This window comes from Schistocerca gregaria, chromosome 1 (assembly GCF_023897955.1).
Source record: "Schistocerca gregaria isolate iqSchGreg1 chromosome 1, iqSchGreg1.2, whole genome shotgun sequence".
In the NCBI taxonomy this organism is placed as follows: Eukaryota; Metazoa; Arthropoda; class Insecta; order Orthoptera; family Acrididae; genus Schistocerca; species Schistocerca gregaria.
In genome coordinates, this window is record NC_064920.1 from 427,255,115 (window position 1) to 427,281,224 (window position 26,110).

The 26,110-nt window shown below is 44.8% G+C and overlaps 1 protein-coding gene across 1 annotated transcript in view; it reads right to left on the reverse strand.

The window, feature by feature from the left end:
• Positions 1-26,110, reverse strand: part of LOC126351067 (uncharacterized) — a 556,744-nt gene that overhangs the window by 59,986 nt on the left and 470,648 nt on the right. The window contains exon 5 of the mRNA XM_050002572.1: positions 9,890-10,266. Within this exon, the coding sequence (XP_049858529.1) occupies positions 9,890-10,266 (377 nt within the window). The remainder of the gene's footprint in view (positions 1-9,889; positions 10,267-26,110) is intronic.

Here is a 26,110-nt window from a genome sequence, read left to right on the forward strand (position 1 = left end):
GTTATTCAGTTTCATATTTAACGGTATTTCTGAGATACTGATCTCGAGAATCCAGCAGGTAGTGGCTTGTGAATACAAGAAATTCCTGCAAACAAAATTTTGGTTGTATGTGTCTGAAGCGAAAAAATTTTACGAAGTTCATTTGGGCAACTGCTTGATTATCATGTTATGAATGAGTTTTCAAACGTAATACTTTGGGAAGTGGCCAAAAAAGGACTGAATGGAGAAGCAGACCTGGAGAAATGAAATACCAGAACAACTGAGTGTTGGTAAATGTTTGTACGCCATATCCATCTAATGATACTCATTGTTGATGAAAGGACCATCTGTTTCAGCCTTTCTCCGAAGTAGCAGATATTTTCTATGCGATTAAAATTGGATGAAGTAACGGGCCAGTCGAGTGTTTGTCAAGCCAGATCTGTGAACAAGGCTGTTATCACCTTGAAAGGTGGGAGCCTACGCAGCATAGTCATCTTGAGTGGCGTTACGTGTAAAATTTAGCCAGTGCGCTGCAATGTTACAAAAATAAACAGATCAAGTGTGTTCTTTATATGTTTATGATAACCACTCTGTTGTTTTCAAATGTTCTAATGTGTGTGAAATCTTATGGGACTTAACTGCTAAGGTCATCACTCCCTAAGCTTACACACTTCTTAACCTAAATTATCCTAAGGACAAACACACACACCCATGCCCGAGAGAGGACTCGAACCTCTACAGGAGCAGCCACACAGTCCATGACTGCAGCGCCTAGACCGCTCGGCTAATCCCGCGCCGCTCTGTTTTTTTATTAATGCATTAATCTGTCCTAGAATTTTCACCCTCCCTGTATTCCATGCAGGCAACGGCCTTGCCGCAGTGGATACACTGGTTCCCGTGAGATCACCGAAGTTAAGCGCTGTTTGGGCGTTGCCAGCACTTGGATGGGTGACCGTCCAGCCGCCATGAGCTGTTGCCGTTTTTCGGGGTGCACTCAGCCTCGTGATGCCAATTGAGGAGCTACTCGACAGAATAGTAGCGGCTTCGGTCAATAATACCGTCATAACGTCCGGGAGAGCGCAATTTCCTCGTACAATTGCTTTTGTTTTACCGCTTTCTATAATCTTTTATTTTACGACTTACCAGGGTAGTAACTGTAAATGAATGTAATTTAAGTGTATAAATTGAACTCGAGGGATTTCTAAGAATGGAAGCCTAAAACTAAGAAAACGAGCGAAGAAGATAGGTATCAGCCAGAACCAAAACGCCGTCGACGAACTACCAGTCAGTACGATTGATTACTGTGTCACAGCACCAATAAGTCGAATACCCCTCAAAAGTCTCTCATACTCTACTCGTAATTATTTAGACAGTATTTTACATTTTTCCGCCCCTCATTCAGACCTGCTTCTACACACGTCGTCTGAGGCCAAACGCTGAGGCAGGTCCTACGCCCTGCCCATGTTCCATTTAAATTTGGAGTAGGGCTAACTAACTCTTAAACTCTCACTTTCTCCTCCAAAGAACTACTGGAGAAGTCTCTCTTGATCAGATAATCTATAGAATTTTATATGTTGCTTCCACATTAATTTACATGCCCTTTCAAAGGAAAACACTGACGTGGTGCTGTGAGCAGTGCAGTGCTCTTAGTACCAGCATGGATGACGTTGCACCAGATCATGGCAGTCTAAAACCAAGAGATGCGTCTCTTCCCCGACTTGATAGTAGTCGACTGACTATTATTACAGTACCTGACAATGGTTTCTAGTTATCGGGAAGAGAGAACTGCAAAACGTGTATTTGTCCATTTTATTTGCATGCCAGAATGCATTCGAAAAGAAATGGCGTAATTTTAGTGCGGTATTTACATTGTGCTGTGGTACATTAGCACATGACTCCCGGCCGCCATGGTTCATCACCCAGCCGTGGAAGGCCGTTTGATATAACAGAAGCCCTTTGGTTGTCATCCATGACAATCTGACAGCACAGAAGTGCACGGGCGATATCTATGCCCCATTTTGTTGCCCTTCATGGCAAGCTATCCTGCGATGACATTTCAGCAAGATAAAGCCAGCCTGCACTTGGCGAGAGTTTCTGCTGCTTGTCCTTCCGCTTGGCAATTCCACGTTGGCAAGCAAGGTCGCCAGATCACATCCAGTTGAGACCGTTCATAGGATTATGGATAGCACCCTTCAGCCTGCTAGGGTTTTGACGATATAACGCGCCAATTGGACAGAATTTGGTACGATATGCCGCAGGAGAATATCCCACAACTGCTTGCATATGCGCAAGAGGTGAAGCAATGTATTATTGTTCTGCTCAGTTTTTGAATTCCTTCGGTTTAGTAAATCATCCAGTTTCTCAGAAATTTTTATCTTTTGTTTGTCACCTCCTCTAAATCGTTGGTGCCGAGCCTTCTCTTTTTGTCGCACAGTGTGCTTCGTCATCGAGAATCTTGAAATAACCACCCTGACTCACGACCATGGCAGTTTGAATGAGTCATGATAAAAAATCATTGCTGAGCCATCTCTGTACTCTGTGCCATGCTGAGCCGTCGGTGCCCTTGTAAGGTGGCAGAATAAATGAAGGTCAATTTCGCACTTACATAAGAGTTTTGTACATCGTAACGGGAAGGTGAATATGACACCTAACTTACTTCGGCAGTAATGAGCACTTTGCGTATAAGTATGTAATGCAAAAGGGATGACACTCAATCAACGTTATTAACACACCGCTTCTATATAATATGCATGTCAATGATCAGAAGGTGAAACAAGCAGCCAGAAGAAACGTTTTGTGTGGAAGCAGGCGTGGGCAGAAGCAGAGGCCACACCCCGGGAGGCACCACGAAAACCGCTTAGGGGTCGTCTTGCGGAGGGAGTCGCGACCGGACTGGTGACGCATACTGGAGAGCAAGTAACAGGCCACCAGAAGTAGGACAGAAAGAAGCTTTAGAAAACTGCGTTCCGGAATTCCTAATGGATGTGAACAAAACCAGTGACGCAGCTGATCACGTGAACAGTGAGTGGTACACATGTGATGTACGCATGAATCTTTTAGGTGTCTGGAGTGAACACAAAGCATCCGACGGGCGGAAACGAACTAGGAAGGAGAAAACAGCTGAGATTTCGACGCAGTTTAATGGTAGAGGCCTTGTGATTGGCAGAAAGAGTTTCCACAAAAATAAGAGGAACGCCCCTATTGGTCGTAAAAAGCAATGATGTGGAGAATGTAAGAACCCAGATGGGGAGACAGTTCGGCTACGAGAAAGACTAGAGTGAAATTTTCGAGGACTCTTCTCTGAAATGGCGTCAAGTGCAGAACGTGGTGCATAATGCTCTGATGCTCTGTACGATACAGAGGGTACATTTGTGTGAACACTGCATCCACTGTGGCTGACATTCATCTAGATATTAAATGTAGCGTCGTTAAGCTCCAACTGTGGAGAAACGAACCAGCCAGTTAGTTAATTTTTCTGGCTAGGGTTGAGAGGGCATTTTAATATGCACACTGCTCCAGCCATGCATGTGCATGTCGCCACCTTTCAAGACTAGGTAGGAGTACATGTTTTTTCGTATAATGAGAAATATAGGGAGAGCTCCTGCTGGAAAAATCAGCAAAGACCTAATTAGTTTTCAGAGGATGAGAGCAGCCATGCAGGCGACAGCTCATTGTAGCTAAGGTAAGTACCGTGAGCAGAGTTGTAAACTTGTAGGTTGACCACTGTAAACTCGAGCGACCTTGGGTAATCTTTTGCTCAACTTGTCACAAAACTAGCCATCCTCCGGAGACTTGATTGTCATCCTAAATAGCACCGAACTTTGAACTGGAATCGGTTGGTTTATCGTAGTACTGGGCAATATCATGACATAGTTGTAAAAATAATTTTCTAAAGAAACTTCTAGTTAGAATTTACGATTTACCATTGTTGTGTTAGGATGCATTCGTTTGACAACTGTCGTAACTTTGTCACATTGTAAACTGTGTAAACGCGTGTATTTCTGTTACAAGATTGCAACATTTAACGAAAAATATTTACAGCTTACTGAGTTATGTTCTGTCCTCAAAACTTTACACCCTCGACACTTTCAATCATTTAAAAGTAGGTGAATCTTCATACTACAATACATTGCTGCAGTCAGTGTTGTTTGGTCCGCTGCAAAGTATCACACTATGAACATCCATCGCATACCGGACCCCTTCGCAGTGTTCTCGCGGAAATAGTTAAAGTTGAAATGCATTGACTGACAGCAGCCATTCTTGTCGGGTTTCATACCGCTTGTCATTTACATGGCGTGACACTCATCTCTGGCCACTCTTGGTTAAGATGTTTGTGATCAGTAGCTGTTACCTGCAGCTGCTGCCGCATATCATTAAGATGAAGTGTGCATACGGCGTTATTGGCTGGGAGACCCCATTCGGGATCTTCACCTGCTTGATGCAAGTATTTTTATTTGACTCCTGTTCGGTGCACTGTATGTTGATGGAGATAACGACAACACACACACACACACACACACACACACACACACACACACACACACACACACACTCTGGCAGAGTAGATCCGACCTACCCCCTCGATCAAGGGTCGCAATGGAAACCACAAGACCGCAAGCTGTGGATGCATACCAGTAGTATTCCTATGATGAACGATGCTGACAGTACCAAAATAAAAAAACGACCTTTCTAAAGTTATGACATATCGTGAAATTGTCGGAGAATGAAATTAAATAATTTGTAGTTCGGTGAAGCGCAAATTTTGTAACTTTTGTATGTGCAACAGTGTCAGCTGCTCTCACACGTATGCCTGTTACCCCAGCTGCGCTCGCGTGTAATAAGGGAATGCAGCCTCAATAAGGGCCTCCCACGTTTTACATGTAAAAGCAATCTATCTCTCTGTTTGTCGTGCTGCATTGGAAGCGATGCCACTGTTAAGAGGTGTCAAGCGTCTCACAAGCTATAGAACATGCGTGATGCTCAGCAGCTAAAATGCGATGGACTTGTGGTTAGTATTACTATTGAAGTATGGATTAAACAGGTTGAGCATTGTATAAGCCGTGTATTCCTTACGTTTAATCGTGCTATACAGAACATATCAGACAATAAAAGCATATTCATAAATATTCAAAAGTCAAAGAGTAAATAGCTCTTCCAAACAATCACTATTGTCCCATATTTCGCGTTATATTTTTCAGATCAATAGTTACCTTGTACTACATACTTTATAAAGCAGTTGATGTTCTTCCTCAGCATTCATACTACCTCCATACCAAATACCATCAAAATCGGTTGAGCAGTGTAGTCGTGAAAGCGTGACAGAGTTACTTTCGCATTTGTGATATTAGTATGGTTTGTTCTTGCACTCTGTTATGTGACTGCGTGTGGTATACCCTTCCTTGTAAATAAGTTGGAGGTCATGCGTTGATAAACCGAGAAATCGGTCTGTTTGCATCAGGTGTTGCCATGGCTACGTGGATCACGTTTGATTAAAATGCCTACAAGTAAGGGTATACCACCCACATTAACATAACAGCGAACAAGAACAGTGCCTGTAAGCAGGTCCTAAGTGACATGGGCCTGAGACGAATGTCACACCTTGCCAGTTTCGACATAGCAAGCTGGAACAACACCACCTACAATAATTAGAGCCCTCATGATCAACAATTTTTCCCAGTAATTATGGTAATTATTATACTGTAATGTGTACTGAACACATGTGACATATACCCGAAGGCTTAAAAACTGAATCAGACTTTGCTACACTTGAATTTATTACTCAGTAATTTACTTTCACGGCATTGAGTCCAACACTATAATTTGTTTTCACATAAGCCATATTAATCAGAAAATATTGAAAGTGAACTCTCTAAATAAAAAAAATAAATATTCTCATATAAATTTGTCAACATCATATGAACTAATATACGTCTGTATAAGTATAAGGACATTCATTATAAACACTTGCAGCCCACCTTCACAGTAACATATTTTATTTAGCGTCAAACTCGATAACTTTTGAGATGATTAACGCTGAAAATTCTGTATTGCCATAATCTCTACTGTTGTCTTTACCTTTGGGCCTCTTAGGTTCTGAAATTCAGCACTGTACTTTTGCAGCTCTACTTTTTTCTGAATCAGATGACACCCCTTAAAACTTAAATAACTGAGCAATTAAGATTCTGAATAATTTACGATTATGTAAAATAATTTTTAATACGGCGCCAGTATTCGTGAACCGGATAGTCTTAGTACCGACGTATAAAGTGATTCCACAAACTCCTCTAAATTCGTAAGTCGCCACATTATTTGAAACGTAAAACTTTGTCGATAGTTACAGTCCATCCAGGACACTGCATTTTACGTAATAGTTTCTTAAATTATTGTATAATTTCCGAAATAACAATTTGTTCATATTCCAATTTTTTAACTGTCTGACGTCACTTAACGTGAGAAAACGTGCGCCCACTCCCACATGAGTTAACAAACGTGTAACACCCATACTCCCGTTTTCTGTTCACACTATATAATAATTTTCAAGTGATTTTGGTAATTCAAGTTAATGAATATTTTGGGTGAATTATACTGTGGTTGTTAGGCGACATGTATTGTCAACGACAGGTGAATGAAGTATCGTTGGACGTTGTGACTTTCAGTTAATGAGTGAACTATGTGAGCCATTTCATTGCACTTTTATACGATTGGTTTCAATAATGCTACGACGTTTTGTGCAAATATAAACAGTGTTTTGTGCCACATGTAATTCATTGACTTGTTATGACTGTCAATGAGTACCGGACAGTGCTTCAGTAATGTGTGTTTTAATATTTTTGCACGTGTTTAATTTTTCTACCATGGTATCTTTTAGTAAGTCCCATGACATCAAAAGACTGGTCATCGTAAGGACGCGACGGAGACTGCAGGAAATCATATTGGTGCTTTACACAGTGCCAATCTGTATCAAATCTTACACGAATGGTTGCTGTCAGTCAACGTAAGAACAACCACAAGAGCTTCTTCCGCTATTCTGTAACATCACGACCTTGTTCGAACTTACAGCACTGATTCCGTACAACCGACTGTCACATACATACCTCTCCACTTCCATGACTTACGTCAGCGAAGGAGGGTAACACGACGATCTGGTGCCACTTCTGTGCTGTTTACAGTGCTAATGCGACCAGCGTCCTCTTTTAAAGGGGTCACTAATATTTTGTCTGGTGATTTTATGGTAGCCAGTAGATCAGCTGAATAAGCTCGGTGCAAGGGGCGTTCAGTACGTAATGCGACACATATTTTTCTGAAATCAGGTTTTTTTTTCAGGATTTCAATGCACCATAATATTCCCCACTGTTAAGGCTGCAAAAGCCTATATTTCAATACCATCTCCGTTCAGTGCGACGGTCTTACGCTACGTTAATGGGACGGCCTGCATGCTCGCATGGTCTCACTCTACTGGCCGACGTGGGAGCCAACGTCTTGCTGCATCAGCAACCTTCTCATAACCCATGCACTGATTCCTGCGGAGTGAGTCCTTTATTGGGCCAAACAGATACGAGTGGAAATGGGTGACATCTGGGGTGTAGGCTGAATGAGGACTACGTGAGCTCCCCTCTGGTGCACAGACTTGAGAGAGGCCTTGGTTTCTCACATGGGTCGATAAGTTTGTTTGCATTTTCGTGGTAGCAACCGCCCTGAAGTCTTTTCTCATTTTCCTGATGCTAGCGCAATACATTTCACCGTTTTCGCGGGCAATTAGCGAGAGCATCAAACAGAATAACCTCTTCAGAGTCCCAGAAGACTGTCGCTATGACCTTTCCAGTTGATGGAAGTTGTACTTTTTCTTCGGAGGAGAGGTGATGTGGCGCCACTCCATCCATTGCTGTTTTGTTTCCCATTCGAAGTGATGACCTCATGTTTCATCACCTTGTAACGATATTGAACAAAAATTGTGAAGGTCAGCCTCCTAAAGCGTAAGCACTTCCGCACAGATGGTACTTCGCTGCTCTTCTTGGACCTCTGTTAGGCTGCGAGGAATCCAGCGGGCACACACATTTGAGTACCCCAGTTGGTCGAGGAGCGTGTGAGCACTATCAACAGAGACATCCAGCTGTGATGTGAGGTATTTGTGATTCTTTACTCACGTCGAGTGAGAGAGTCAACACGTTCCAACACAGCGGGAATCACAGCTGTGCGGGGCCGGCCGATACCAAGGAGAGGTTTCAAAAATGGTTCAAATGGCTCTGAGCACTATGGGACTTCAGTCCCCTAGAACTTAGAGCTAACTAAACCTAACTAACCTAAGGACATCACACACATCCATGCCCGAGGCAGGATTCGAACCTGCGACCGTAGCGGTTTCGCGGTTACGGACTGTAGCGCCTAGAACTGCTGGGCCACTCCGGCCGGCGAAGGACAGGTTTACGACCTTCTTGCGATGACAGACGCCTCGCCCAAAGACTCATCGTACTTTTTTTCACTTCCCGGTCTCCGTAGACATTCTGCCAGCGCCTATGCGTACCTGCAGTGTTCTGAATTTCGCCAGAAGAAATTCAATGACTGCTCTCCGCTTGGAGCAACCTCCGTTACAGACGCCATTTATAGGGTACCTGCAGAGCCGCCACGTATCGCAACTTCATGAAACTATAAGGGCTGACGTGGGAATATTCCACGATGTCCGACAACACATTCCGCATTTTTTCAATCGAAACTGGGCCAGGAAAAAATGTGTTGCTTTACTTCCTGAACGGCAACGGCCTTGCCACAGTAGATCTCCATCTATATCTACATTTATATTCCGCAAGCCACCCAGCGGTGTGTGACGGAGGGCACTTTACGTGCCACTGTCATTATCTACCTTTCCTGTTCCAGTCGCCTATGGTTCGCGGGAAGAACGACTGCCAGAAAGCCTCCGTGTGCGCTCGAATCTCTCTAATTTTACATTCGTGATCTCCTCGGGAGGTATAAGTAGGGGGAAGCAATATATTCGATACCTCATTCAGAAACGCACCTCTCGAAACCTAGACAGCAAGCTACACCGCGATGCAGAGCGCCTCTCTTGCAGAGTCAGCCACTTGAGTTTGCCAAACATCTCCGTAACGCTGTCACGGTTACCAAATAACCCTGTGACGAAACGCGCCGCTCTTCTTTGGATCTTCTCTATCTCCTCCGTCTACCCGATCTGGTACTGATCACACACTGATGAGCAATACTCAAGTACAGGTCGAACGAGTGTTTTGTAAGCCACCTCCTTTGTAGATGGACAACATTTTCTAAGGACTCTCGCAATGAATCTCAACCTGGTACCCGCCTTACCAACAATTAATTTTATGTGATCATTTCACTTCAAATCGTTCCATACGCATACTCCCAGATATTTTACAGAAGTAACCGCTACCATTATTTGTTCTGCTATCATATATCATACACCGGTTCCCACGAGATCACCTAAGTTAAGCGCTGTCGGGCGTGGTCGGCACTTGGATGGGTGACCATCCAGGCCGTCTTGCGCTGTTGCAGTTTTTCGGGGTGCACTCAGCCTCGTGATGCCAATTGAGGAGCTACCCGACCGAATAGTAGCGGCTTCGATCAAGAATACCATCATAACGGCCGGGAGAGCGGTGTGCTGACTCCATGCCCCTCCTATCCGCATCCTCCACTGAGGATGACACGGCGGTCGGACGGTTCCGGTAGGCCACTCGTGGCCTGACGAGAGAGTGCTATTCCTATTCCTATTACTTACTGAACGCCTCTCGTCTGGTCTAGTCAGTGGTGCCTATTCTAATTTTTACCTTTCTGCTTTCTAAGCGCCCAGATCCGAAGATACTTGTTTTCTACCGAAATAGTCTCTGTACTGTTTCTACTGTAGTGCTATTGGGTGACTAATGAGATGTATTGTCGCTGAGCGTACCTGAGCACGCGCTGCGTGCGGTCGTACTCGGCGACCTGGTCCTTGATGTGCACCTTGTGCGAGTGGCGCTGGCTGACGGCGATGAGCGCGTGCCGGCCGCTGGGCACGGGCCGCTGCTCCACGCGGTAGTAGCAGGTGGCGTTGCGCGGGTACACGCCCGGGTAGTTGGGCGACTGCACGCGGCAGGCGCGCGCGTCGCACCGCTCCAGCACGCGGTCGCAGTACGAGCCGGGCACCAGGTCGCCGCGCCACGCCGGCACGCCGTTGCCGCTGCCACTGGCGCCGCCGCCACTGCTGCTGTTGCCGTACCGCACGCTGGCCTCACCCGCCCGCAGCAGCTTGTACGACAACTTGAAATCGAAGTTGTAGCCGATACCCTATTGGCAGTGAAGTGGCGTGTACCGTACACAGACCACGGATCAAGGCAACCAGGAGGATTCAGTGCGGGGTGATTCAAAAAGAGAGAACAGGTTTCATATGTGTACAAAGTGCGACAATAAAGTAATGAGACTGAATTTCTTTGCAAGATATGGCAACCCTGAAGACTTGCGTAGGCACAATATCTTTGACCATGCTACTTCTAGCCCAAGCGGCACATCGATGCCACTGCTCAATCGTGAGTTGTGCTGTAATAAGTTAACATGTCTTTGACTCTCTCGTCACGGAAATGGAATCGCATAATATTGCACAACGGTATGCCATTTCTTTCTGCGTTAAATTGGGTGAAAACGCGATGACAACTTACTGTAAGCTTCAGACGGCTTTTGGAGAGGAGGTTATGTCAAGAGCGCAGGTTTTTCGTTGGCATAAAATGTTTAGTGAAGGCAGAACGAATGTTTAAGATGAAGACCGCAGTTCAATTGGCTCTGAGAACTATCGGACTTAACTTCTGAGGTCATCAGTCCCCTAGAACGTAGAACTACTTTAACCTAACTAACCTAAGGACATCACACACATCCATGCCCGAGGCAGGATTCGAACCTGCCACCGTAGCTGTCGCACGGTTCCACACTGTAGCGCCTAGAACTGCTCGGCCACTCCGGTCAGCAAGACCGCTGTGGAAACCATCAACCTAATCGACGGATGTCAGCTTGGCCATGGTGCGTGAACTGGTACGATCTGATCGAAAATTATCCGTGAAAATTATTGCAAAAGCACTGAACATCAATCGAGAAACGGTTCATCTAATAATAACTCAAGATCTTGGTATGAGAAAGGTTTGTGCAAAAATGGTCCCCAAAAATCTCACACCACAACAGCGAGAAACACGGGAAAACGTGGCAGCTGATCTGCTAGAGCAAACGGAAATCAATCCACAGTTGCTGAGCCATGTTATCGCTGGTGACGAAAATTGGTTTTCTCAATACGAACGAGAGAAAAAACACCAAAGTTCACAATTGTGTGCTTCTTTGATTGCAAGGGAATTGTTCACAAAGAGTGGGTGCCTCCTGGACAAACAGTTAACCAATATTACTACAAAGGTATTGTAGAAAGACTTCGTAAAAGAGTTCTCGTGTCCGTGGCAACAGTGCTGATAATTGGATTCTGCATCACGGTAATGCCCCATCCCATACTGCTCTCTCAGTACAGCAATTTTTAACCTCAAAACAAATTTCAGTACTACCACAGACACCTTATTCACCAGATGTCGCTCTGGGCGACTTTTTTTATATTTTCAAGAGTCAAAACGGCGGTCAAGGGACACCATTTTCAAACAACACAAGATGTCCAAAAAGCCGTGACGAGGGTCTTGAAGGATATTACAGAAGATGAGTTACAGAAATGTTACTATCAATGGCAGAAGCGCTGGAAAAAGTTTGTGCAATCAGAAGGGAACTATTTTGAAGGAGACAACACTAAACTTGACTAAAACGGTAAGTAACATTTTTTCTCATCAGTCTCATTACTTTATTGTCGTACCTCGTATAACAGACAATTAGTGAAGATAAAAACAAATTGCGCATGTTACTGGCTGGAGGAGGATCCACAGACACTATACCAACACTCAACAAGACCAGCACGCGAAACGGCAGTCCATTTAGTTCCACATAAGACTGTCGTCTACCTTTTCCAATCCAGCGTTGCACGATATTATTGTTAAGGAGAAAGATGCACCTCAAGGTGAAAGCGAGGCCCGCCTCCGTCATGTATAAAAGCGAAATAATTGGAATCTAGGTGAAATTGAGAAAACAATCAATTGCGCTGCACTTCTAGGTATGACATTCCTGTCAAAGGTCCCCCAGAAAAAAAGGTCGGTCCATAAAATTTGTGAACAGAAACGGGAGAAAACACGTTCAGTTTCGTTGAATCTCCTCCACGTTCGAAGACAACGCCAGCATTTTTAAATTCTTACATTCTGGTGGTTTACTGTACCCGATAGCTGAAACGTCGATTGGTTCGCGAAGATAAGTATTTCGGAAAAAAAGCGATCTCTGCCACATCCTGGGGAACTAAAATGTAAAATTCGAGCCTCCTGTCACGGTCGTCTGTACGAAATCTCTGCAGTAATTGCCACTTGTAAAGCTTCATACGCAGGCGACGTTTGAGAAGACGCCTTTGTTTGAGAAAGCTGGATCTTCTGCACAGACAACCTAATGGACTTCCGAGGGCTGCTTGTGAACGCGTTTTGGATACACTCGACGTTTTCATGAGACGTGCGTGGCCGACCAGAGACCTTCCCGATTTCTAGGAATTATACATGTCTGTCATAAATCTTGTTAACTGAATCTTCCGTCGCTTCTTGGTAGAACAACATTATAATAAATGAGAAGCACTAGTTTGCTTTTGTTCTTTAGTACCCTGTTTGTTAAACCAGATGTGTTGACTTTCCTTTTTGTCTCAATACTACAGAACAAAAGCAAATCACTCATAAATCTGCTTGTGCAGAGGCAGCTTCTAGATGAATCGATGGAGCAATGCAAGTTGCACTTGATCGATGGACTTAACTTCGCACAATTTCCAACACAGAAAATGATTTCTCTTTTGCTGTAGCTGCAATTGTTGCTACAAATAAACGACAGCGCAGCTACGTCAAGAGTTTCAACGTGCCTATCCAGTGACGTACACAACGCGTTTCTATATATTTCGTAGCTTGTGTGTGTGTGTGTGTGTGTGTGTGTGTGTTTGTGTGTGAATTCCTAAGCAACCAAACTACTGAGGTCATCGGTCCCTAGACTTACAGACTAGTTAAACTAACTTATGCTAAGAACAACACACACACACACCCGTGCCCGAGGGAGGACTCGAACCTCAGGCGGGAGGAGTCATAATTTGTCTCTAATAAACAATTGAAATCTGTTCCTTCTATTGGAATCGCCCCGTCTTTATTGACTTCCGAAAAACATTTGACTCGGTACCACACCAACAATTGTTGACATAAGTACCATTATATGGCGTACAAAAGAAAAGTTGTTACTAGATTGAGGATTTCTTGGTAGAGACGTCATAGTATGTTAACTAGGATGGAAATCGTCGACGAAGTAAAAATATCTTTAGGCGTGCCCCAGGGAAGTGTGATGATACCCTTTTTGTTCTTTTTGTGTATAAATGACTTGCAGACAATTTAAAAACATCCTCATACTTTTCAGAGATGATTCAGTTGTCTACAACACACTGTGTCAAAAATTTGTACCGAGCGAGGTGGTGCCTTGGGGTTAGCACAGTGGATTCGCATTTGGGAGGACGACGGTTCAAACCTGCATCCGGCCATCCTGATTTAGGTTTTCCGTGATTTCCGTAAATCGCTTCAGGCAAATGTTGGGATGGTTCTTTCAAAGGGCATTGACGACTTACTTCCCCATGCTTACCTAATCCGATGGGACCGATGATCTCGCTGTTTGTTACCCTCCCGCAAATCAACCAAAAAAACCAAAAGTCTGCAGTAATATCCAGTCAGATATGGATACAATACTTAAGAGTCACAAACAATGGGAACGTGATATAAGTATACAAAAAGTGAAATTATGCACTTCCGAAAACTAAAAACTTATCATCCTATGATCAGTTAGCTCACATCAGTACCCGGGTGTAAAAATTTGTGGGAGGATGTGAAGCGCAATGATCACATAGGCTCAGACGTAGGTAACTAGGGAGGTAGACAGGTTCATCTGCAGCATACTGGGAAATGCAGTAAAATGTGGTTGCTTGCAAATTACCTGTGGATCCCACAGCAGAATATTGCTCGAGGTTGTGGGCTGCATACCAGATATGACGAACCTGGGTTACTGAACCACAGGTGGCACGAATGGTCAAAAGATTGCTTAACTCACGGGAGAGCGTCATGGGAACATTCAGAAAAGTGAATTGGCAGACTTTTGAGGACAGACGCGAATTAGCATGTGAAAGACTTCTTAAAAATTTTTCGAGAACCAGTATTTAGTGTAAAATCTAGATATATTTGCACATCCCTACCCATTGCTCCCGTAGATGCTGTGGCGACGGCGACATATTAACTACAGAGAACACGGCGACATGCAGGGAGTCGTACCTCCTGTGCCTCGTACTGGATAAGAACGAGAAGAAATCCTAACACGTGCTACCATGCTGTGTAACCTCCGCCATGCGTTCACAGTGATTTGTCGAGTGCGTATGTAGATGCAGATGAAACATGACCATACAAACGCTCAAGGAAAGAGGGATAAGCGATACTGCTCCCTTTCCCTGTGCTGAGCCCCAGTCTTCTAGTAATTCTCTGGTGGACTTATACGGCCCAATCAAGTTAACGTGACTACCGCCTACGTTGGACGCCAGAGTGCAATCTCCACTCACAAGCAGCAGCTGGCCGTGCTACCAGTGGACGGTACATAAAGCGTGTTGAGGGAATGGGGAAAACAGTGCAGGCGTTGTCGTAATGTGGAGACGGAGCGCCTCATCTTGCGTCCAGAAGGGTGGAAGCAGTTTCGAAGCGACTAAATTTGTAAACTGTTCGCTTACCGCCATGGTTAAAGTATACCGCACGTGACAAAATGGTGCTGTCAAAAACCGACGCCGAGGCAACTTTGCAACACAATGAGCCATAGGTGACAGCTGAAAATGACGGCTATGTAGATGGTTCCACGTCCATATCTGTACGTTACAGAACCTCAATGACTCTCCTTCTGTACGTCCTGCAGCTGTCTGTACTACAAAAGGAGATTATTCTGGGTTCTCACAGGTGGTTAAATTAACGTGACGGACAGCGTACCTTGAGACAAGACTTGTAATTTAGAAGCGGCTAGCGGGGAGCTACAAAAATCATTACACAGGGAAGTAATGGGGTGTAAGTGAGATTTCTGCCATTTCAAGCTAATATCGTAACTGTTATGTAACCGCACTATCTTTTCTCTTTGCAAGAAGTGTGACAATCCATCTTTGTCCCACGACCGATTTAGGCACACCATGCTTGAAGACTGCTGGAGAGGTAATTTGTTCGCGTACCACATAATTGGTTAACGGAAAGAGACATGATTGGCGGTGGGTCATTTAATGCTTTGTCCAGAGTAGCATCTGGTTCTCAGATGAATATCTTAGATCCATGTACACCAGCCCAGACCTTTGTTGGATATGAATGTACATGTAAGAAAACAGCACATTACGTGTAAACGTTAGTTGTAAATAAGCTGGTAGTGTAGTTTAGTTGCACCGGATGCCACATTTTCTTTTTAGATACTGGTTCATTATAGTTTCGATCTTTTTATTTGTGGCTAACCGCGTAGTTTCCATGCCGCCCGTATTTATTAATCTTATTTCACAGTAACTCGAGCTAGTAGTAGCGAGGGCGCAGCAACAGGACTATCTTTGAGTACAGATCCAGTGAGACTCTAAATTACAAGCTTAGAGGCGCTTTCAGAACCTATGGGCTGTAGGAACCCTGTTGGCAAGCTGCCTCCCCTCACTAGTTATTAGCGAGACACCTTTGGGATCGAATAATTGGTCGCTGACATCTAACCGACACAAGTCCTAAGTACTTCAAGTTTAAGCTCTAGTTAAAGAAAACCGTTTTTCTACATACTGTTGTCGTCTATACCAGCTACATCTATTGCAAGAAAATAGCGTGGAGAATGATGAGTCCAGTCCAAATTCACGCACGCACACCTATTGTGATTTTCAACGTCGAAGGCAGTTTCTACGTGTCAATGGGTATGACGTACACAAGCCATGATGAACCAACCAAGTTTCGCCGACAAACAGACACAGGTTCTAGAATGAGATTTTCACTCTGCAGCGGAGTGTGCGCTGATATGAAACTTCCTGGCAGATTAAAACTGTGTGCCGAACCGAGACTCGAACACGGGACCTTTGCCTTTCGCAGGCAAGTACTCTACCAACTGAGCTACATAAGGACGACTCACGTTCCGTCCTCACAGCTTTACTTCTGCCAATACCTCGTCTCTTACCTTCCAAACTTTACAGAAGCTCTCCTGCGAACCTTGCAGAACTAGAACTCCTGAAAGAAAGGATATTGCGGAGACATGGCTTAGCCACAGCCTAAAGGATGTTCCCAGAATGATATTTTCACTCTGCATCGGAATGTGCGCTGATATGAGACTTCCTGGCAGATTAAAACTGTGTGCCGGACCGAGACTCGAACTCGGGACCTTTGCCTTCCGTGGGCAAGTTCTCTATCAGCGCACACTCCGCTACAGAGTGAAGATCTCATTATCGAAACATCCCCTTGGCTGTGGCTAAGCCATGTCTCCGCAATATCCTTTCTTTCAGGGGTGCTAGTTCTGCAAGGTTCGCAGGAGAGCTTATGTAAAGTTTGGATGGTAGGAGACGAGGTACTGGCAGAAGTAGAGCTGTGAGGACGGGGTGTGAGTCGTGATTGGGTAGCTCGGTTGGTAGAGCACTTGCCCGCGAAAGGCAAAGGTCCTAAGTTCGAGTCTCGGTCCGGCACATAGTTTTAATCTTCCAGTATGTTTCAGACACATTTTCTGGTTCTAGGACAAACGACTCCTAACGAGAAAAATATCAACGACAAGAACATCACCAATTAAAAAGCCATAGAACACATATGGAGATCAAAATGTGCAATCGAAGTAGCGACGATATGAGACTTGTTTTCTAGCACACAGCTCGCTGACGAGCAAGGTTTTAATTAACCTTCCTCCTTGTCACGGATTGCGCGGCTCCTCCTGCAGGAGGTTCGAGTCCTCCCTCGGGCATGGTTGTGTTTGTTGTTCTTAGCATAAGATAGTGTAAGTTAGCGTAAGTAGTGTGTAAGTCTAGGGACCGATGACCTCAGCAGTTTGGGTCCCTTAGGGATTCACAAACATTTGAACATTTTGAATTAACCTTCGCTACGAAAAGAAGCTTTTTTTTCGAGGGACACGTAGTGTGCACCTTGGAAGTGTATATTGTTAGTTCTTTGTATTCACATGCAGGCTAAGGACTAGCAATGCGCGCACGTCACAATACCGAATATTCCGTTTTGAAACGTTACTGTGTAAGTAGGCCTTTTAGGTTTTTATGTTGGTAACGCCACGTAGCACTCCGTATGAAAATCAATGGCTGTGCTGTGTACAGTCTGTGGCTGGTTTGCATTGTTGTTGGCTATAGTACTGTTGGGCAGTTGGCTGTTAACAGCGCGTAGCGTTGCGCAGTTGGAGGTGAGCAGCCAGCAGTGGTGGATATGGGGAGTGCGATGGCGGAGTTTTGGTTGGTTGTTTTGAGGAAGGAGACCAGACAGCGTGGTCATCGGTCTCATCGGATTAGGGAAGGATTGGAAAGGAAGTCGGCCGTGCCCTTTCAGAGGAACCATCCCGGCATTTGCCTGGAGTGATTTGGGGAAATCACGGAAAACCTAAATCACGATGGCCGGACGCGGGATTGAGCCGTCGTCCTCCTGAATGCGAGTTCAGTGTCTAACCACTGCGGAGTTTTGAGAGCGGATAATCTGGACGTGTGTCCATCAGAATCAGTAAGTTTGTAAGACTGGATGTCATGAACTGCTATATATATATATATATTACGACTTTTGAACACAATTAAGGTAAATACATTGTTTGTTCTTTATCAAAATCTTTTATTTGCTAACTAATCCTATCAGTATTTAGTGCCTTCAGTAGTTTGAATCTTTTATTTAGCTGGCAGTATTGGCGCTCGCTGTATTGCAGTAGTTCGAGTAACGACGATTTTTGTGAGGTAAGTGATTTGTGCAAGGTATAGTTTAATGTTAGTCGGGGCCATTCTTTTGTAGGGATTACTGAAAGTCAGATTGCGTTGCGCTAAAAATATTGTGTTTCAGTTTAAGCACAGTCATTTATAATTTTTCTAAGGGGACGTTTCAACTGTAGCTACGCTATCTGTCGGTGGAAACGGAAAATTTACGCGCCTACTCCGGAAACTTTAAGTAATGCATAACAGAAGTTTTGTGCTCGTAGCATTGTTGCTCGCAGAGGAAAAAAGTGATGCATTACCAAGTTTAATCGTTACGTTTTCAGCCCTACTGCACTTCTGCTAGAATCACCTGCCCTCACATGGTGACTTTGCCACTGGGGAAGCACAAGGAGACTGGATAGCTGTACTCCAGTTTGGATCGTTTCCACCTCGGTGGGCCTGCTAACTGGCGCAAGAAGCCACAAGGACGTAACCGCCAAGTTCCCCCGGCTAACACTGCTGTCCGCGAGCGAGAAAGTTGGTGGGAGCACATTTTACTCCGCAAGCGACACGCCCAGCAAGTGTCACGCTCGGGGCTGCGGCTGCCGCAGCGTGCAGCAGCGCCGCGGCTCTGTTTCATGCTAATGCAATTACGCCGTGCGTCTCGCAGTGCGCGACTGCGCGACTCTTACCAGACGGAGAGATAGCGGAGGACGGAACGTTTCGTGCCCGACTCGGGCAGCGCGGCGAGCAGTTGTAAATGTCGGCCGCGATGTTTCCATCCGCCAGGTCGACGGGCCCTCGCTCTCGTGACGGCGAGCCGTAACTCCTTTGTGTCGGCAAACGGGACTCTCCGACGTTTATTAATTCTTTTATTTTCTTGCCCGGCGGATGAAATACACCACTCCTCTGCCCCGCGTACACTACACGGCTTTCTCGCAGACAGATCGATGACAGATAAGAAACACGGTGTCTATTTATCTTCCGCCCGCTGAGTGGATCGCTGTCTTGGAGCTTCCGCCGCTTGTCTCTCTCGTGCTGTGCTGCAACTGCTGTAACACAGCATTCCCGTTCGTGAAATGTTACAAATGACATAGATCCCATCACATCTGCCAAATTAATTTTGGTTTCGTTTTTTCCAACAATCGGTAGCGTTCTTCGTCGCAGTATTACGGATTACTTACTCTCAAGAGCGAGGTATCCACTTTACACTGTCGCACTTAATATTCTTTATCAGCCTGTATGCAAATAAAAGCGCTTAGTGCTTTATAATCAGTTTCAGTTAGTGACCGCAGATATAGTACGCGACCACCACGGTGTGCGGACATTTGCCACGCCGGACATTTGCCACGGTTTTACCTGCTGCGAAGGGTTGGGTCCCTTGTCTCCCCCCCCCCCCCCCCCCTTCTTCTCCACCTCCTCCTCCTCCTCCTCCTCCGCCTCCTCCCTCACCGCCCGACCAGCAGTAAAGGTACTTACTGAGCGTTTCCGCTGGTTTTATTAACACAGGACCAGAATCTCTATGGATTTTTCGCCACATTTCTAGAGACAGTTTCTTTGTAGAAACTATTAAATTCATCTCGCATTGAAATCCGCACCAAATTTCGAGCCACAGTAAAACTTCGCCACTCGTGGAGATTTTTCGATCGTCTAAATTATACGTGCCTTTTTCGGTGCTCCTGCAGCAGCTTTCTGTCGTGTTTTGGGTACCAAGGTGGATCAGTTTCGTCTGATATTAATTTATTTGGTATGAATCTCTCGACTGCTGTTAATACTATCTCTTTGAACTTAATCCACATATCGTCTTCACTTACATAGTCTGGAAGGATTGGAGACTGTCTCTTAGAAAGACTTCAACCATATTTTTAGTTGATTTGATAAATATATATATTTCGCGTTTAGTTTATGTGAATTTCTTTGTGACGGAATTGAGCCTCGCTATGGCTGTGTGTTCACTAATTCCTGTAGCCGTCGTAATGCTCAGGATTATTTGTGGCTGTCAAGTGTGTTTCCGTAACCATTTACAATTAGAATGGCCTCGTGAACTAATTGTTCAAAATAATTTTATAAAACGTATTTTGAACAATTATGGAAGTTGTTTTCTATCTACAGTAGGGTCTCAAAATGTATTTTTGTCAACATACCGAAGGTAGACTGAAGTCACTGCCAACTATAATTGTATGAGTAGGGTACATATTTGCGATGAGACTCGAGTTTTCTTTGAAATGTTCAGCAACTGTATCATCTGAGACCGGGGGCCGGTAAAAGGAGCAAGTTATTAATTTATTCTGCTTGCCGAATATAACCTCTGTCCACACTATGTTACAGGAAGTACCTGCTTCAATGCCGCTTGTGAGCTGGAAGACACATTGCATTATTATTCCTTAAGTTGTGCTTCTTGTTTCTGTTGTAGTGGAGATCATTAAAATTACGGCTTTTGCCTCCAAAACCTAGGATGCTTTCTCTGTGACCCTGTTAATAGCAGAGCTAAACAAGGTTGAACAACAACATACGTTACAAGTATATCATTCTGTGTTACTTCATTTCCTTATTTCTAATATTTTAAAATTGTACGTCGACTTTAGATGACATACCAATCATACATGTTTTTATCTCTGTTTATGAACGTACTTTCAATCATGTTTTTAACATTTCTCCGCTACACTTTATTAACTAATGTTTCGCTTCAAGGGATATCGGGTTTTAGAGAGTAACTTAATATGGAGTCTGTCGTTCTTCTTTTAAAACATTCACACACCCATTTCTTTTTTCCTTATTGTCTTTTGGGCATGCAGTTGTAGTAATTAAAGTACGCACGAATGCAGCGATCAAAAAGAAATGATTTGCGTACATTCGCATTCTCTTTACAGCATTCCTTTCTTGTTGCTCCCATGGTGATGGACTGTTTCTATCGCAATCAGTAATCGTTTCCCAAAAGATATAAATATTTCGATTTCGGGAAAGAAGCTCTGTATTTCGCCAAGATGTCGAAGAAGAGGGTCCCTTACGTACTGGTTGTATCGAGTAAGATGTGGAGACAGCGGTTTGAAAGTGGACAGAAGAAGTACGAGGAAGGGCATCCCTTACCTGAGGGATCGCTACCTGGCGAAGGGGCAAGTGTGGCAAATGTCCGGCGTGGCAAATGTCCGGCATTCGACCGTCACTAGGTCACAACCGTACTTGCTAAGGTTCCGTAATAACGAGGGTAACCCCAAGAGTAAGGTCTCCTATTTTTTATAAGTACATAGACCTGTTTATTTCTACAAAGGTTTACATCAGTTACAGCATGAACTTTTAGCTATTTTTCGAGATAACCACCATTTCTGTCGATGCATTTTTCTAGACGCTATGGCAGTTTTTGTATGACCATGTCATACCAGCTCGCCGCCATGCTGTTCAGAAAGTTATGAACCTCTTCTTTCACCTCGTCGTCGGAACTGAATCGCTCTCCGGCCAAATGATCTCTTAACCTAGGGAACAGGTGATAGTCACTGGGCGCCCCGTCAGGACTATAGGGAGGGGGGAGGGGGGTTATGTTCCACTGAAACTGTTGCAGGACAGCAACGGTTTGCCGTTCGATGTGTGGGCGAGCGTTGTCTTGGAGAATGTGTACGCCCTTGTTCAACATTCCTCTTCTCCCGTTCTGAATTGCCCGTTTGAGTTTCTTCAGAGCCTCACAGTAACTGTCAGCGTTAATTGTGGTCCCAGTGTTTCAGCTCCAACGACGAGGTGAAAGAAGAGGTTCATAACTTTCTGGACAGCATGCCGGCGAGATGGTATGACATGGGCATACAACAACTGCCACAGCGTCTACAAAAATGCACCGACAGAAATGGTGACGACGTCAAAAAATTTCTAAAAGTTCAAGCTGTAACCTGATGTAAGCGATTGTAGAAATAAACAGGTCTATGTTCTTATAAAAAAATAGGAGACCTTACGTTTGGGATTACCCTTGTATTTAACATATTCTGCCATTGCAGAGTGTATCGATTGTCACCCTGTGTGCCTAACAATGAAGCCGTCATTCTCCAAAATCTATAGCAGTTAGTAAACTACATTATTTGCAACCATGTGAAGCTGATATGAAATAAAGTGAATAAATACACTACCGTTTCAGAAAATTACAACAGCCAGAAGGAGTGGTCCGAATCAATCCAAAATCGTAGAATTTGTGGAACACTGGAACCATGGAAAGTGATTAATATTTCAGAGAGATAGCGTGCACGTAGGTATGATTAATATTTCAGAGAGATAGCATGCACGTAGGTCCAACAAGTGTGACGGTTTAGGTTACCGTTACGCTACGCTCACACGGCGCAAAGCCTGCAAATGAAGTGCAAACATGGAAGTAAGTGCTGGTATCCCTCATCGACCTGAAAGAGTCTAATAAATATGACCATGTGAATTTCAATGAGGCGTAATGATAGGTTTAAATAGTTGAAATGGCTTTGAACACTATGGGTCTTAACATCGGAGGTCATCAGTCCCCTGGAACTTAGAGCTACTTAAACCTAACTAACCTATGGCCATCACACACATCCATACCCGAGGCAGGATTCGAACCTTTGACCGTAGCAGCAGCGCGCTTCCGGACTGAAGCGCCTAGAACCGCTCGGCCACAACGGCCGGCTGAAACAGGTGTCTTCTGTGGGTCATACAGGGCATATTGTTACGATAGTGGTCAGTTTGTGGAACCAGTGGACAGAATAGGATCACACCAGCAACGAGCGGATACTGGACTACAAAATCTGACGGCAGTGGGAAATGATCTCCATTATATCCACATGACCCTAACTCAGAGAGCTGCTTCGACCACAGCCTTAGATTGACGTCTGAGCATTGTAAAGGATGTGGACATGTTTATGTGTGTACTTGCGATTAACGCTGTATGTTCCACCATTTCCGGCGTTGGAAAACGAAATGGCGGGAAATGATTTTTCACGCTGTTTTTTCTGACTACGATAACGGACTTCTGGTCATTAAAATTGCTACACCAAAAAGAAATGCAGATGGTAAACGGGTTTTAATTGGACAAATATATTATACTAGAACCTACATGTGATTACATTTTCACGCAATTTGGGTGCATATATCGTGAGAAATCAGTACCCAGAACAACCACTTCAGCCCGTAATAACGGCCTTGATACGACTGGGCATTGACTCAAACACAGCTTGGATGGCGTGCACAGGTACAGCTGCCCATGCAGCTTAAACACAATACCACAGTTCATCAAGATTAGTGACTGGTGTATTGTGAAGAGCCAGTTGATCGGCCACCATTGTCCAGACGTTTTCAATTGGTGAGAGATCTGGAGAATGTGCTGGACAGGGTAGCAGTCGAACATTTTTTGTATCCAGAAAGGCCCGTACACGACCCGCAATATGCGGTCGTGCATTATCCTGCAAAATGTAGGTTTTCGCAGAAATCAAAAGATGAGTAGAGCCACGGTTCGTAACACATCTGAAATGTAGCGTCCACTGTTCAAAGTGCCGTCAGTGCGAACAAGAGGTGACCGAGACGTGTAACCAATGGCACCCCATACCATCACACCAGGTGATACGCCAGTATGGTGATGACGAATACACACTTCCAATGTGCGTTCACAGCGATGTCGCCAAACCCGGATGCGACCATCATGATGCTGTAAACAGAACCTGGATTGATCAGAAAAAATGACATTTTGCCATTCGTGCACCCAGTTTCGTCGTTGAGTACACCATCGCAGGCGCTCCTGTCTGTGGTGCAGCGTCAAGGGAAACCGCAGCCATGGTCTCCGAGGTGATAGTCCATGTTGCTGCAAACGTCGTCGAACTGTTCGTGCAGATGGTTGTTGTCATGCAAACGTCCCCATATGTTGACTCAGGGACAGAGACGTGGCTGCACGATCCGTTACAGCCATGCGGATAAGATGCCTGTCATCTCGATTGCTAGTGATACGAGGCCGTTGGGATCCAGCACGGCGTTCCGTATTACCCTCCTGAACCCACCGATTCCATATTCTGCTAACAGTGATTTGATCCCGACCAACGCGAGCAGCAGTGTCGCGATACGATAAACCGCAATCGCGATAGGCTACAATCCGACCTTTATCAAAGTCGGAAACGTGTTGTACAAATTTCTCCTCCTTACACGAGGCATCACAGCAACGTTTCACGAGGCAATGCCGGTCAATTGCTGTTTGTGTATGAGAAACCGGTAGGAATCTTTCCTCAAGTCAGCACGTTGTAGGTGTCGCCACCGGCGCCAACCTTGTGTGAATGCTCTGAAAAGGTAATTATTTGCATATCACAGCATCTTCTTCCTGTGAGTTAATCTGCAGCACGTCATCTTCGTAGTGTAGCAATTTTAATGACCAGCAGTGTAGTATAAGCACAGATTACTGGCTTTAAGTCTGAAAAAATATTGTTAATGGAAGTGTGAAGATCCTTTACCATCTGCATTAATTTCTCATTAATGTATTGTGATTTACTTTATGCTAGTAGATTCAAAAAGGGGACTATTGAAAGAAGGGTGTAGCAAATGTGCTGATTTAAGCTGTCGCCAGTACACCAGTTGGCTAAGATGAAGCGTGAAGATCGATAAGTAGGCGCAGGATCAAGCGCGCCTATCACGAGAGAGACCATACACACACACACACACACACACACACACACACACACACACGTACACACACATAAGCAACAAGCCACCAACGCCCTCTCGACAACAAGTATTTAGGCCGCCACCCATAACAAGAGGACCACACGAACTCACACTCCAGTTTGACGTCTGTCGGTCCACTCGCAGGTAGAGTTCATTGCAGGCTATGACAGTAGCTGGCGACTTCTTAGTAGCAAGATTACCGGTACTATCTCCAAGGGGACTATTACTGATGAACTTGTACCACAACACATGGACTCTATTCAAATTAAGATTCTAGTTCATGTAAATAAAGAACCGTATTAATCCACATGTGCATTTGGGTTGCAGAAATAAGATACTGGCCACCACCCATAACAACATCCTCTCTCTCGCCTCCTTGCGGTACAAGATCCTACGTCAAAGCTCCATGAAGCATGGTAAAAATGATAAACTGAGACACGTTTCCAAACCTTTTATTCCATGTTTCTGGTTAAATATCATTAATCTACAGCAAACAATAGGCGACGTATAGAAGTAGTACATGCAATTGGGGCACATACCGCATGAACATATGTATGGAAATCGTATTTCTTACATCATGTAACATAATTCGACTGCCTCCATCGAATATTTACGTGAAGTGCAAACAATTAAATAAAAGGAGCGTAACAGCGCACATAGTAAATGATTCAGACAATCATGATTTTTCTTGCCTTGTACGAATGATGAAAAGTAATGGAGCTGACTGACATTATAGCAAGTAACTTTTGCTTAGCATCGCGCAGTAACTTGCTGAATACGTAAATAGAGGCAGTTCTAACGCACGACTTGTATATACCTTGCTCGCTTACAGTCAACTACATTTAATGCTCCATATGGCGTACGACACTACGATCGTGACTTCTCTGGAACACAGATACATTTCTTTTGCGCATCAAGGCACACTGACAAACGGGAAGGAGAAAATACACACCGCCTCCGCGTACCACATTATTTCTTAGCGACCTTAGTAAATCATTATTTGTAAAATATTACCATTTCACGTAAACAATATACACTCCTGGAAATGGAAAAAATAACACATTGTCACCGGTGTGTCAGACCCACCATACTTGCTCCGGACACTGCGAGAGGGCTGTGCAAGCAATGATCACACGCACGGGACAGCGGACACACCAGGAACCGCGGTATTGGCCGTCGAATGGCGCTAGCTGCGCAGCATTTGTGCACCGCCGCCGTCAGTGTCAGCCAGTTTGCCGTGGCATACGGAGCTCCATCGCAGTCTTTAACACTGGTAGCATGCCGCGACAGCGTGGACGTGAACCGTATGTGCAGTTGACGAACTCTGAGCGAGGGCGTATAGTGGGCATGCGGGAGGCCGGGTGGACGTATCGCCGAATTGCTCAACACGTGGGGCGTGAGGTCTCCACAGTACATCGATGTTGTCGCCAGTTGTCGGCGGAAGGTGCACGTGCCCGTCGACCTGGGACTGGACCGCAGCTACGCACGGATGCACGCCAA